The sequence below is a fragment of the Haematobia irritans genome, chromosome 2, assembly GCF_050003625.1.
Source record: "Haematobia irritans isolate KBUSLIRL chromosome 2, ASM5000362v1, whole genome shotgun sequence".
Taxonomy (NCBI): domain Eukaryota; kingdom Metazoa; phylum Arthropoda; class Insecta; order Diptera; family Muscidae; genus Haematobia; species Haematobia irritans.
In genome coordinates this window covers 235,333,135-235,348,393 of record NC_134398.1, presented here as the reverse complement: position 1 = coordinate 235,348,393, position 15,259 = coordinate 235,333,135, and the positions used below count along the sequence as shown (strand labels likewise).

Here is a 15,259-nt window from a genome sequence, read left to right as displayed (position 1 = left end):
CATATTTATCAAAAATTATCGGGTTCTCGAACGGAGCTATTGTCACATACAATGTGGAACAGGTGGCACTTTAAACCAATACATTTACTATGTCTTTGAAATTGCAAAATCACGAAGGTACATACCTAGCTATAATTTAGATTTGGCCACTATATTGAAGTAGGGGGTTCTACTTTAAAATCTGTATATATAAGCTGGCCGTCCAAAAATATTTTGCTCTTGAAACATGTTTGGGGTGATCATATTCCTTTTGTGCGAGTAACCTTCGAGTAATTTCCAGCTTCTCTGCTTGGAATTAAAACCAAAGGAATTAAGGAAAAGACAAAATATTTGGAACTGAGTAAGGTATCTCTTCAGTACGTGCAATAGGACAAACAATTAGAATCGGCAACAAAAAACGAAACGCATATGTGTATATTCCAAGAATCAGTTTTATTATTATTTAATTTTGATTGAAATAAATTACTATTCTCTCTATTATAGGCCCTAATTGATTATTAAAAAATTAAATAAATTCTAAATAAATTTCTTTTTAATTTACTTATAATTATCAAATTGATTATGCAACATATACATGTACTAAGCAATTCATTCTTAATCATATTATTATCTAAAATACATATTATTTGTTTCATTTTACAATTAGGAACAATACATACATACATTAACAGATATATGCGTACATTACATATAACACACACACATATACACATCTAATGCAACAAAAATGTAGGCGCAAATCTGTGGACTAATGACAAAAAACCTAAGTCTTATTTTCAGCGAAATAACTGTTTTTATGGATTTTTTTTAGAAAATATATGTTTTTTTCATATGAATGAACTTATGTTGTTTTTCCAAAAGTCCACAGAAATTTTAATAATAAGGAATCAATAGGCAAATAGGAAATAAGAATAATTATTCTAATGGAAAAGAAAAATCCAGCAATCCTGGATAAGTTAGGCATGGAAATAGTTCCACTTTCTCCTGTTTATATAAAGCGCTATGTTGAATAACATCGCAGCAAAAACTTGGTAAGTAGTCGAGGTGAAAAACTCTTTACCAAGAGCACTTGAGCCCTACTCCCAGCAATACCGTATGCTTGGGAATAATGACTTACCATACATAAGATATTCATTAGCAGCCAATAAATTTGCTGTTTATTTCAAACTGCATTATCTGCTCAAATCTCATTCACGCTTCAAATTTAGCCCTGGCTCAAGTAAACAAGATTTCCATTTAATGGCTTTCCAAGTCTGGACGAAGTTACTTCCAAGATTAATTGGCAAAGAGAGTTTTGGCTGGGATGACACATTTAGTGGTGTAAGGAAAAAAATTTTCTTGGTGAAGTCAACCATTTTGAATGCAATTCATACATACTTTGTTTGGGGTTCATTCAAGTTTTAGTTGACTTAGTATTCTGCAAATGATTTCAACGCTTCAGAAACTGATCTAGGGGCTATCTACACTTGAGATTGACAATTACTTAGGACTATAGTTACGGAATTATGCATATGTACAATTTAATGTTAGCAATTTTTTTTACATCACAAAATATCTGATTTCGCTATTCAACTAATACTGGGCTCAAATAATGTTCTACATAATTTCAAATTTATTTAGGATTGCACTTGCTGGCCGTAGCGTATCCAACATAGATTCAAATCAGTTCGGCGGACTTCTGGAGGCAGGAGGAGGCTGAGACGATGAATGGTGTTGGGGTTGCTGCTGCTGCTGGGGCACCGTATAGGGACTGAAACGATGAAAGTTCTTTGTTCTCAAATCTGGAGAAGCAGATCCCGATGAAGAAGGTGTCGTAGCTGGCGGTGGAGGATTTAATGGCGGAGGAGTCCTTCGTGAAGCTGCGGCGGCAACGGCCGCAGCATTTGCAGCCGCCTGGGCCGCCGCAGCCTGTTGATTGGCTAAGAAACCTGCAGTAAGCTGGGGCCACTGTTGCTGCCACATTCCCAAATTGAAGGCATTCAAGGCGGCAGCTGTCGGCGGGCGTTGATACAAATGAGGTAAAATCATTTCGGTATAGGGTGAACGGCCAAACATTTGCAAATGCTGGCGGGCCTTCTCCAGGAAGGCCAGAGATGCCGCATCAGCCTCCTGAGGGGACATCTGCTGCATTAGAGGATCGGGAAAGAATCTGAGAGGTGACCGAAAGTGCTGTTCAAACAAATAGGAGTCCATGGGATCCCTGCGAAATAAAAAATCAATGGGAGAAGATTAAAAATTGTTCTTAATACGTTTGTGGTCTAATTATTATTCTAAATTCTGTAACCAAACTATACTGCATATTGTAGTGGGTTCCATGATAATTGCAGTGGAAAACCGAACTGCAAAATTAGCAACATGGGCAGGGGTAATGTTGGCAGCAGCAGCAATAAATGTTGTTCGACATTTACTCATTATTATCGTGTTTTCGTGTACGTATTAGCTTCAAAGTTAAATATGCCGACCTATAATTTTCGCCACTTAAAACACTGCCGCCGACACTGCTGCAACCAACACCACCATTGACTTCCATCATTCACAGAACCATGCTGCCTTCAATTCTTTGATGGAAAGAGGAATGTGGTAGATCTTCTGAAATGCCAAAGAACCTAACTACCACCAAGACCTAAGCAGTTATTTCAAACTGTGGTTACGCCTAATTCTGGCACATTTCTCTTTGTTTAATGCTTTTTGCGTTTTATAAAAAAAAATCTACTGGTACAATTCATGCAGCCAACAATCTATGAAGCAAAAGGGTCCAAACTCTGCCAACATACTAACTCTGGTTCACACCTGCCATGCACACTGATATCATTGAGTTGGATTTAATCTTTGAATTACAATTCTTAGATTGTCGTCTGCTACTTGTTAGTTGCCTCATGGCAACTTTGGGTCTCATGCCATTCTTCTTATGTTTAACCACTGTCTGTTGCCCAAGTGTCTGATACATTTCATTTATGTTTTCATTTTCGTCAAATTCACAAATTTTATGAATATGCGGGTATATTGGCACTTGTATCATTGCCACTCTTCCATCAACGGATGCCTGGGAATATTGGCTGTACTACACGCTACCAACGCTACCGATTTCGAAATATACAACTTTAAAAGCCTTGTGTTTTTTTTTTTTTTTTTGAAGAAGAAGGAAGTGAAGAGCTTGAAAATATTGCATTGCAACAATCAATTGTCCTTCTGCGGATAATAAACTTGTTTTGTTTTTTCGTTAAACCAGTGCATTTTCTTTGATAGATGTCACAGTCGATTGAATTTTAGTTCCGTCGAAAAGCTATTTAAATTTAAAAATTGTGACTAAACATGCTAGTGTGTATTAACTGCGTTTAATTCGTTTCGGAATGCTATTGTAGATTTGGGTTAGGTTAGGTTAGGTTATGTGGCAGCCCGATGTATCAAGCTCACTTAGACTATTCAGTCCATTGTGATACCACAGTGGTGAACTTCTCTCTTATCACTGAGTGCTGCCCGATTCCATGTTAAGCTCAATGACAAGGGACCTCCTTTTTATAGCCGAGTCCGAACGGCGTTCCACATTCCAGTGAAACCACTTAGAGAAGCTTTGAAACCCTCAGAAATGTCACCAGCATTACTGAGGTGGGATAATCCACCGCTGAAAAACTTTTTGGTGTTCGGTCGTAGCAGGAATCGAACCCACGACCTTGTGTATGCAAGGCGGGCATGCTAACCATTGCACCACGGTGGCTCCCAGTTTTGGGTTACAAGAGCCACAATTTCGTTACAAATAAAAAAAGGGGTTGAACTTACCTATCAAAGTCTGTCAACCGGGAGGAATCGCGGAATCCTTTTGCGAATGGATTGGAATCGATCTTCAGCTTGGTGATCAATTGATTTTGGTATGCTGTTACAGCAGTAAAAACAGTCTCTGGGAAAACGAAGGTTTTATGGTCCATCTCCTGTAAGTCTTTGGGTGTATTGGGTATACTCTGGCCATGACTTAGGCGTACCAGATGTATGCGAGGCTGATACCGATGCATTGAATTAAGTACAATCTGAAATTAAAAAAGCATACAAATAAGTTGTTGTAAGTAAATATAAATAATGAGTAAATATGTACATAAATATATAAGCAAATACTATATATTCGCACTGAAAAACAGTGAACCCACCAGGAAAGAAAATTTTAATTAATTTTTGAAAAACTAAATTAATTTTAGAAAATTTTAACTAAACTGTATTAGAAACGCAGATGTCACACCGATTTCACAAACATAAGTAAATAATTTTCGACAAATTCAAGAAAATTTATTCAACAAAATTCATTTTTTTCGCTTGTTAAAGAAAATGTCCATGTTTGAAGGAAAAAATTGGAGTTCAAAATTGCAAAAATCTCTTCAATACCATACGAAGTTCATGATGGGCTCATTATTGGTAAAATTTACAAGTTTTAAGAAATTCTGAATTATTTTGGGGAGACATGAATTTAGTTAATCTTTATGCTTCATTTGTGTATAATTTTTTCTCTGTTTTTGCTAATTTTACTAACGTACACAAAAAAATATTAAAGTCATGAAAACTTTCTTAAAACGTAATAATTCCATGAACTAAAATAGAATTTAGTGAAATATAGGGTTCACTTTTTTTGAGTGCGGTTATGGCATATACTCGTAAAGTAATATTGTAGAGCTTTTTTCACAAAGAGGTTCGCATGCTCCGAGTATATTTTGAGTATAATTGAAGGTGGCCATTTGTACAGAGAATTCACGAATTCTTCGGAAAATTAAGAAGACACCAACAATAATAAAATGAACAGATCGATTTAAATTAATTGACCGATTTCGAACTCGTTTTAAAGAGTTTGGTTGGACACAGTTAGAGAAGAAACACCCTGTATGATTTCATGGAATATATTTAAACTTTCTTGAAATCGAATTCGACTTACCTGTCCACTTTTATCCATTTCATTGTTGGTCAATTTAACTTTTTCGAAGGAAACCACCTGCTTTCTCAAAGCATCCACACTAATGGGACTATCCGGATGGGCATATAAGCGTGCAGGAGGTGGTGGATCGGCCTTTCCGGCTACCAGCCATGAGGAACGATGATAAGCATAACGATATCGTCTGGAATCCATGGGAACGATATCTATGAGAACAGCGTAGCGATCTGGAGGTTGCATATGCCTCAAAGGACCTGAAAAGCTCACCCTGACCGTAGGGAACATTCGTCTACAAAACAAGAAGAAATAGTTCATTTAAACAACACTGAAAAATAGAAAGGGGTTCGGCGTTTTTTAATAACTATGCTATGCTGTTAATATAACATAAGTCAATTCATTATTCTCCAATTGACCCAGTTAATTATCATTAATTATTGTTTGATTGATTGTTTGTTGTTTCGATTAAAAAAAAACTAATTGTACCAAATAATCTTTCCTTTTAGTGGGAGCCTGATATTGAAACAAATGAGTTTCGTCTAAATGCATGATCGAACAATACCTTGTTTGTTTAGTCAACAACAATTTAGTGTTATAACTTATTGAAAACGGTTTTAAGGAAGAAACAAGATTAGTAGCGTTTTTCTTTTTCGATTTTACGACGGGCTCTTCGTTGCTTATTACTTTTCTTGTTAGCTTGCATTGATTTGTATCTGACTGTTTCTTAATCGTCTTTGATCATAATGCTAAATTAATAATTATAAATAAAATCATTCTTAATTTTTTTATTGGTTTTATTTATATTGTTTTTTTTTTGCCAGTGTAAGTCATATTTTAATCTTCTTATGTAAAGGGTGATTCTTTTGAGGTTAGGATTTTCATGCATTAGTATTTGACAGATCACGTGGGATTTCAGACATGGTGTCAAAGAGAAAGATGCTCAGTATGCTTTGACATTTCATCATGAATAGCCGAACGATCTGCCACAACGTCGAATTTTCAGTGAATGGGCCCTAGAAAAGTTGGCAGAAAATCCGCTTTTTTATCGACAAATTTTGTTCAGCGATGAGGCTCATTTCTGGTTGAATGGCTACGTAAATAAGCAAAATTGCCGCATTTGGAGTGAAGAGCAACCAGAAGCCGTTCAAGAACTGCCCATGCATCCCGAAAAATGCACTGTTTGGTGTGGTTTGATGCTGTTGGACGCAACGTTACGGTGAATGGCGATCGCTATCGTTCGATGCTAACAAACTTTTTGTTGCCAAAAATGGAAGAACTGAACTTGGTTGACATGTGGTTTCAACAAGATGGCGCTACATGCCACACAGCTCGCGATTCTATGGCCATTTTGAGGGAAAACTTCGGAGAACAATTCATCTCAAGAAATGGACCGGTAAGTTGGCCACCAAGATCATGCGATTTGACGCCTTTAGACTATTTTTTGTGGGGCTACGTCAAGTCTAAAGTCTACAGAAATAAGCCAGCAACTATTCCAGCTTTGGAAGACAACATTTCCGAAGAAATTCGGGCTATTCCGGCCGAAATGCTCGAAAAAGTTGCCCAAAATTGGACTTTCCGAATGGACCACCTAAGACGCAGCCGCGGTCAACATTTAAATGAAATTATCTTCAAAAAGTAAATGTCATGGACCAATCTAACGTTTCAAATAAAGAACCGATGAGATTTTGCAAATTTTATGCGTTTTTTTTTTTAAAAAGTTATCAAGCTCTTAACAAATCACCCTTTATTAGTTAACTGAATTTGCACTTTATTCTTGATAGCCAATTACATTTGAAATATCCAATATTTTGCAAGTAATTTACACCATTTTTGAACAGTGATATTTGTGATGAAGTACAACTCAACGCAGATTTGCGTTCGTAACACCATCGACAGGCAACCCGCGTCTTTTGCAGTTGCAACAACAACACCCAATAACGAGCTACAATAACAGAGCAAACGACAAGCATTCAAATGTCAGAACTTCAAATTGAGAGTAAATAAAATGCTGACATGTAACAAAACAACAGTAACAAGTTTCAACAACAAAATCGCTCATAGGAAAACGGCCGTCGTTACTGTAACAACAATCGGCATTATAGCAATGCCACATAAAACATGGCAAACGAAGTGTTGACATAGATTGATATCGAAATGAAACGCAATGCAATGCTACACCGAATTGCATGTGCGACATGACAGCTTCTCCAAATGACGACTTAGCCGGCTGGTTCTGCTTTTTCTTCGGAACTTTTTTTTTTTTTTTGCAATGGAAAACCATCACTGTGTGGAAAACAGCGGCAAGACTCTGTTAATTACAGGGCTACATTACATTACGCTCTTGTCCAGTTGTAAAGCAATAATACAGTTTGAAAAGGGGGATGTAAAAAAGCTTTATGAAAGTAGACAATTAAAATTGAAAATTCAAGAGAATCCATTGGTACCGATGTTTGTTGATCATATACGTGAAGCAATATTATACTTTTGGCAATCCGGTTTTCAAAATCCAACATCACACACAGAATTTTTTTCTGATTCAATCACGAAATTTATTTTTTATTGAAATGTTTTCAATCACAAAAGAGATAGTATCAATCACAGTTTTAATTGGACATAAAACAAAATTCAATTAAGTTTTTAATTGATTCAATTAAAAATTAAATGATGTTGATGGCAAAACTTAATTAATTTTTTAATTAAAAAGGTAAATATTTTTAATTAATTTTTTAACTGACTTTTTGTTGTCCGTTTTGTTAAAAAATTGATTGTTTGAAATAAAATTCCATCAGTTTTTTAAATGACTTGGTCTTCCGAATTTGATTAAAAAGTTAATTGTATTAATCAATTTTTTAATCAAATATTTAAATATTTTCAATCATTGACTTAATTAACTCAATGTTTCTATCTCATTTAATTTATTAATTTAAAAAAATTCAACTTTAATCAACCTTTTAATTGGAAATATTTTGCTGATATTTTTTTCTGTGATATGTTGATAACAGCAAAATTTGAATATGTACAATTTTATAGCTGCCAGTTTCAATCCGCATATATTATTTGAAATGTAGCTCTATTCAGTATTTTATCATCATTTTGACATCTTTTATGACTTAGAACTCAAAATTGATGGTTTATAAAAAAAAACTTTTTAATATTTAAAAGAAGAAGGTATATAAACTCAAATAATTCAGATTTTTTGAGTGGTACGTACTGTGGCAATAATGTTGAATATTTTGTTTCATTTGTGATATAAGTGAAATTTTTGTGAGTATTTTCAATATTTTTTTAATAAGATGGTGTCGTATTGACAGCACACTGTCCTTCCATACTAAGGGTCATATGTTCAATCCCAGTTTCGAACGAACATCAAAAATTTCATCTCTGTAATGCTGGTGACATTTTAGAGTGTTTCAAAACTTCTCAAAGCAATGTGAAGCGCCTTTCGGACTCGCCAATAAAAAGGAGATTCCTTCTCCTTGAGCTAAACATGGAATCGGACAGCACTGTGTCATAAGAGAGATGTTCACCCCTGTGGTATCCCAATGGACACAATGCTATAAGAAGCCTGACGGGCTGCCCCTATACCTAAGCGAACACTTTTAATCCGACCTTGATACAATGCAATGAAATGTTTCTTCTTAATCTCGCGATGCTGAAGAGGGTCCCATCTGTATCTTTTTTGCGAACCGAAAACCATAACTATGCACTACTCAAATTCGTGAGCCATTAAGGTTTGTTTTTATAATTTCAGAATAGTTTCCCCTAAAATTCCATAATAAAGTGAAGTTTTCTTTTAAAGTTTTTCTTTAGAATAGGAAGTTTAAGTAGGACATAGTTTTACGTATTAAAGATACTCGTCACTACTATCTGTCTCATCCTGTGCCAATAGGTAATATCTTCTTCTCAAAGTCATGGTAAAAGTCAGCCATAAATCATGGCATTGAAAGCTAAAATGCTTCACTTTAGTAAATACCGACTACAAACAAACGGCAGATGTAGTTAAATATTAGAGTAAGACCTCATTTCCCTCCACACCACATGTTCGGCACCAAACATTGTTTTATTTTTATCCAAGTGTTAACTTGTCTTAAAATATGTGCGAGTTTTCTCTGTGCAGAACAGTAAAAGTGTTAAAATGAAATTGGAATACGTTTCGTTACGACAAAACAAACGTGGCCATAAAATAATAGAGGGTCGGCCACAGGGAGAAAGGCGGTGGAACCATAAAGCCAGGGGGATGTGGAACAGTAAAACGGAAGATCGTAAATCATATTTTCCTCGAGAATAATTTACATAAGAATCGCTTATGTATAACATGAGGACTACCTACCCAGGCTGCATTGGATTAGAAGCATTTGTTTCTCTCCCACCCTTGAACAGGGTTGGCATGGGAATGCCTGGTTCTAGAGTAGGCTTTCGTAATATGAGATAAGTGTGATAAGAACGCGAAGAGAAATAAAAATGTGAAAGAATTTTAAGTCTGCTGCCTCCGCGACCGATATAGCCATTAATGGTCAAGATAGTGTAACGAACCATAATTGCAGTGAAAATGAAAGTGTCGTAAATTCCATGTAACGAACCAAAATTACAACAAGCCATGGTCTCATTATTGGACAAATGATAAATAGTAAAATCAAAGCGAACTACTTAGGTTAGGTTAGGTGGCAGCACGATGTATCAGGCTCACTTAGACTATTCAGTCCATTGTGATACCACATTGGTGAACTTCTCTCTTATCACTGAGTGCTGCCCGATTTCAAGTTAAGCTCAATGACAAGGGACCTCTTTTTTATAGCCGAGTCCGAACGGCGTTCCACATTGCAGTGAAACCACTTAGAGAAGCTTTGAAACCCTCAGAAATGTCACCAGCATTACTGAGCGAACTACTTACTCACATGCTGATTCTGTTTAACTACGTCAATTTTGTTCGCTTTACAAGGACTAGTACCATGACTCGTTCGATTGTAAAGAAACGTACGCTATTGAATTTGGAAAACAACCGGCTTCAAATTTAAATATAGCAGGCAAATAAATGTATAAACATTATCATGTTATTCCCATATCATGAACGGCCGTAATAAAATTTGGTACAAAATTTTGTATGGATCATTGCACAGAAAAAAATTCACGAAAATGTTTCCAATTAAAGTCTTAATTGAGTTTTAAAAAATATTTAATTAAACATTTAATTGATTCAACAATTTTTTTAATTGAAACAAAAATTAATAGTATCAATACAATTGAACTTGTTTTGTGTTGATTTGAAATTTATAGCAAATTAAATTAGTAATTTGAGGTCGCTGAATACAAATCTGCACTTGTTTTTTTTTTATCAGCTCGATTTTTCGAGACATACCGTTATGTTCAAAATTAAGGCACTTCTGCTACATATATTGGAATAACTTGAAAACGGTTCAACATATTAAATTAAAAAATATCAGAAAATTCCTAACAATATTCTCTTTAAGGTGTCTTTACATTGATTTTCAATTTTCCAAGTAGTTTTAGAGATATCGTTCAAGTTTTAAAATTTTTAACAAAAAATGTTTATTTTTGTTCTTGAAAAATTCCTAAAAAATAAAAATGGGACAAAAATCACAGGTTTGTTTCAAGAACAAAAAAAAATATTGTTAAACATTTCAAAACTTGAACGATATCTCTATAACTACCTGGAAAATTTAAAAACAATGTAAAGACGGCTTAAAGAGAATATTGTTAGGGATTTTCTGATGTTTTTTTTTAATTTCATATGTTGAACCGTTTTAGAGTTATTCCAATATATGTAGCGGAAGTGCCTTAATTTTGGACATAACGGTATATCTCGAAAAATCGAGCTGATAGAAAAACACCAAGTGCAGATTTGGATTCAGCGTCCCACATAACCTTAAAAACAATATTCAGTTCTTAATCAACAGAACCACTGTTCCCCTGTGTTATTGTTTAATTGGATCAATTAATTTTTTAATTGATACTATCATTTCTGTGATTGAAGACATTTCAATTAAAAAATTAATTGAATCAATTAATTTCGCGATTGAATCAGATTTTTTTTTGCTTTCTGTGTGTGACATCTATAGCTTTACTTCAAAGTAAAAGGTTTTTCTCTATAGCCATATTGAAATTTGTTACAAGATATTCTGCTACGTTACTTCTCGTGAGTGCAAAGGATTATTCAATTTTGGCGAATATTAACTAACAAATCTTTTAATAATTAAATGTGCCAATGATGGACATCATCATATAGTAGCCGAGTCCGATCGATGTTACATTCGTCCTACTTGTTCATTAATTAATCGGCATATTCTACAATTCTGAATACACGAATCGATTTCTACATGGGCAAAGTTGATTCATAAACTGATATTGCCACCCTCGTTGTGGACAGGAAAAACCATTTTGTCTATAGGTAGCCGGAGTCGTACAAGTGTGGATTTTATGTGTTTGTTTATGGGGAAATTAGGCAAATTAAGCTCCAAAGAAATTATGGCATACAACAGTCCAAGAAGTGTCTACTGGTGTTGATTTGAGAAAATATTAACTAAGCAAAAATTGCTCTACAAAACGGAAGAGGATTATGTTAATTAAATATTTTTTGTTTTTGAAAATTAACATTTGCTGTAGCTACATGGACATTCGGTAAGACGAACGAGCTGACAAACTGGCTCACCGGCACTGACCAACGTTTGAATGGCTATTACTGCGCTATCCGACCACTCATCCCATTAGGCTGTGCTATTTGCTCTCCTAATACAATTGTCAAAGTTTTCTTGTGGAGGGGAGCGTGTAAATTAGAATTTTCCTCGCCTTACCATTGAAATGAGAAATGTTGCACCAATTGTTTGCTTCTGTCGGCTAACATTTGAGCTGTGGAAAACTCTTTGTACTATCCCAGACGTTTCTTGGAAAGACCAATTCATGTGGTTTTGTTATCAAGCCAAAATCAAATGTTGACAAATATTTACAGCTTCTGCTTGCAAACAGTCCTGCTAAGCGTATCGGCATCAATTAGAGTCAGCATTCACTGCTTTCGCCAAGGAGTGACTACCAGGTCAATGTGTATGCTGTGATACGATGGTAGAGGCATGGGTAACTCCTATTTCATATTAGTGCGCACTGACAGCGTAACAAACCCGTTGACCACGTGATATTTTATCTCAATGACCGCAAATATGGTTTGCAATGCCCACCGAGAACAACAGGCAGACGGATGTCATTGTTTGAGAAAATGCTATCGTTTTTTGCTCTTTTCTTTCTCTTCCACTGGTCACACAACACAAAGGACACCTTGATGGACTATGGACGGTGAATGTTGGAACAATGCAAGACGAGAAGTCATTTTTCAAAATTGAGATGCAACCGACCTCAATTTTTCACGTACTTGGGTATATGTGTCACAACTCTACCTACCTGTCTACCGCTGGCCTTTTGTTACCTGCGGTAAACAGGCAAAGCGCATACAATGCACATCGAACTCTAGCATGCATCGTCTTGGAACCCTTAGGTTTGGTCACAAATTAACATATCATAGTAAAGGACAATGGAGAATAAGGTCCCTCTTCAAGGCTTAATTAATTAATAATTTTAATATTGCATATCCAATGTTAATCGTGAAACGCCCAGCCGGATCCTTCGGCTATCGAAGCATGGAAAAACATTAATGAGAATAGTTTGCTTGTCTTCTCATCTAGCTAAAGGCATATTTTCTTACAGGTGGTGGTGCCTGGTAAGTCGTTTGGACTATCAAAATGAAAACTGTGAAGGAGTTGGCAATAAAAGAGCTCCGATTGCATAAATTCTCTATTCAAATTCAATTAAGCTTCATTGAAAAAAAAGAACAAGTTGCTATTCAGCAGGTTCCTAAATTAAAGACTCGAATACAAATTTTTGGAAGCTATAAAAAATAACATCTATTTCTATATATCAAGTAGGAAGGATCGTTTTCCTATTTTTATACATCCCTTTCTAGTAAGAGGTTTGAGATTGCGTTGGCGATGTCCATATATTCAGCCCTACTTTTCACCATTCTCTCAGTTTTACTTATTTAACAGCGCAACGATGAATTTTAGATTGAGCTGTAGCTTACACGTTCACATGATTTAGATTTGGAATATTTTTGTTAAATCATAAAACTAAGAGATTGGACTAAACGCACAAACAAAACTTTTGGGAAACTGATATTGCTAATGATGTGCGTAATGTTTTAAATAATAAATAAAAAAATTTTTATCTCAAAAAACTATATTGCTACAACTACACCAAACAAAGTGAACCCGCCAGTAAAGAAAATTTAGGAAATGTAACTAACGGATACAAAAACCTTGGGAAATTTTAACTAAAGCATATTAAAATTCATGAACGAAAATAAAGGTAAACTGTCTTCATAGCCCTACAGGGTTCACCCTTTTAATTTTTCATTTATCAAATCATAAACGGCCATAATCATATTTGGTTGCAATATTCTTAATACTTAATACTACAAAACGAAATGATTAAATTTTCTTTAATATATTTTTGCAACTCGGACGATACATATATATGTGATAGCTGTAGCTGTAGCCCCTTGGTCCTTGTGCCGTCCGACAGCTGGACAACCATTTTTAAATATTTGTGCTAGGAGCATTTTCGCGCAGTTGAAAGTTATTATACCACGACAACTTTGGGGTTTAAGGAGTAAAGAATGCTATATCAACTATTAAGCTAAACTATTTAAATTTAATAAACTAATATACATACATTTATTTGAAGTAATAAAAAACATGAAAATAAATTAAACAACAACTAATTGCACGCCCTGGGAGAAAACTTTTCGTAATATTAAAGTAATCTGTCATTAAATGTGAACCCATTTATCAAAAATACAATTAAAGTGTTCGTTATTGTAATGATGTTGCTATTAACCCTAGAATGCTAAGCATATTTTTAGCCTTATTATGATAAATTTCGTCTGGGAGGCGACTTTTATAAAATGCCTACATTTCAAAACACATTGTAAAACAAAAACAAGTTTATTACACATTAAAGGGTGATACAGTCACAATTTGGTCAATATAAACTTGACGTATTTCTTTCAATTTTGCATTTAAAAAACCTGAACACCCCTCATTTTGAAGGTGTGTGTGTGTGTAGAATGTTGCTCCTATTTTGATTTTGGAATTCACTCTTCAGTTGTCAAAATGCCGTCCAAGCAAGAAGAGCAGCGTATCAAAATTTTGTTCGCGCATCGCGAAAATCCGAGCTACTCGCACGCAAAGCTGGCAAAATCGCTAAAAGTTGCCAAATCAACCGTTACAAATGTAATTAAAGTGTTTGGGGAACGTTTGTCGACAGCCAGGAAGTCTGGATCGGGGGGAAATCGAAAACCGGAAGCCGCTGAGACGACAAAGAGAGTTGCCGGTAGTTTCAAGCGAAACCCTAACCTCCGCAAATAAGCTGGGTGTATCGTCTACAACCGTGCATCGAGCCAAAAAACGAGCCAGACTATCGACTTACAAGAAGGTAGTGACTCCAAATCGCGATGATAAACAAAATACGACGTCCAAAGCGCGATCCGGGAGGCTGTATACGACAATGCTGACGAGGTTGGACTGCGTTGTAATGGACGACGAAACCTACGTCAAAGCCGACTACAAGCAGCTTCCGGGACAGGAGTTTTATACGGCAAAAGGAAGGGGAAAGGTAGCAGATATTTTCAAGTACATAAAACTGTCAAAGTTCGCAAAGAAATATCTGGTTTGGCCAGCCATCTGTACCTGTGGCTTGAAAAGCATCTTTTTCATAGCTTCCGGGACTGTCAACCGAGAAATCTACGTGAAAGAGTGTCTGAATAAACGTCTGCTGCCTTTCCTGAAGAAACACGGTTGTTCCGTACTGTTTTGGCTGGATTTGGAATCTTGCCATTACGGTAAAAAGGCCATGTAGTGGTACGCCGCCAACAACGTGCAGGTGGTTCCCAAAGACAAGAACCCTCCCAACACGCCAGAGCTCCGCCCAATTGAGAAATACTGGGCTATTGTCAAGCGGAACCTAAAGAAGACCAAAAAAACTGCGAAGGACGAGCAGCAGTTCAAGGCAAACTGGCTTTCTGCGGCGAAGAAGGTGGACAAGGTGGCTGTACAAAATCTGATGGCAGGTGTCAAGCGTGAGGCCCGGCAATTCGGATTTGGAAAAGCGAAAGCCCAACTGAATATTTTTCCTGAATTTTATACTAATTGAACTTGAAAAAGAAATTTAATTTGATTTTTTATATAAACGATTTCACCGATTTAACCGCGTTTTCCCTTGACCAAATTTTGACCGTATCACCCTTTAAAAAGGGTGATACAATTCATTTTTTATATGTACATTAGATATACT

General features: G+C 35.7%; 1 protein-coding gene across 2 annotated transcripts in view; it reads right to left on the bottom strand.

Annotated features, from left to right (window-relative positions):
* Positions 1-480: 480 nt before the first annotated feature.
* LOC142227429 (T-box protein H15-like) overlaps positions 481-15,259 on the bottom strand; it is a 32,028-nt gene continuing 17,249 nt past the window's right edge. For both annotated transcript variants that reach the window (XM_075297981.1, XM_075297982.1), the window contains exons 4-6: positions 4,913-5,198; positions 3,778-4,022; positions 481-2,200 (exon numbers count right to left, since the gene is read on the bottom strand). In XM_075297981.1, the coding sequence (XP_075154096.1) occupies positions 1,663-2,200; positions 3,778-4,022; positions 4,913-5,198 (1,069 nt within the window). In that variant the 3' untranslated portion in view covers positions 481-1,662. The remainder of the gene's footprint in view (positions 2,201-3,777; positions 4,023-4,912; positions 5,199-15,259) is intronic.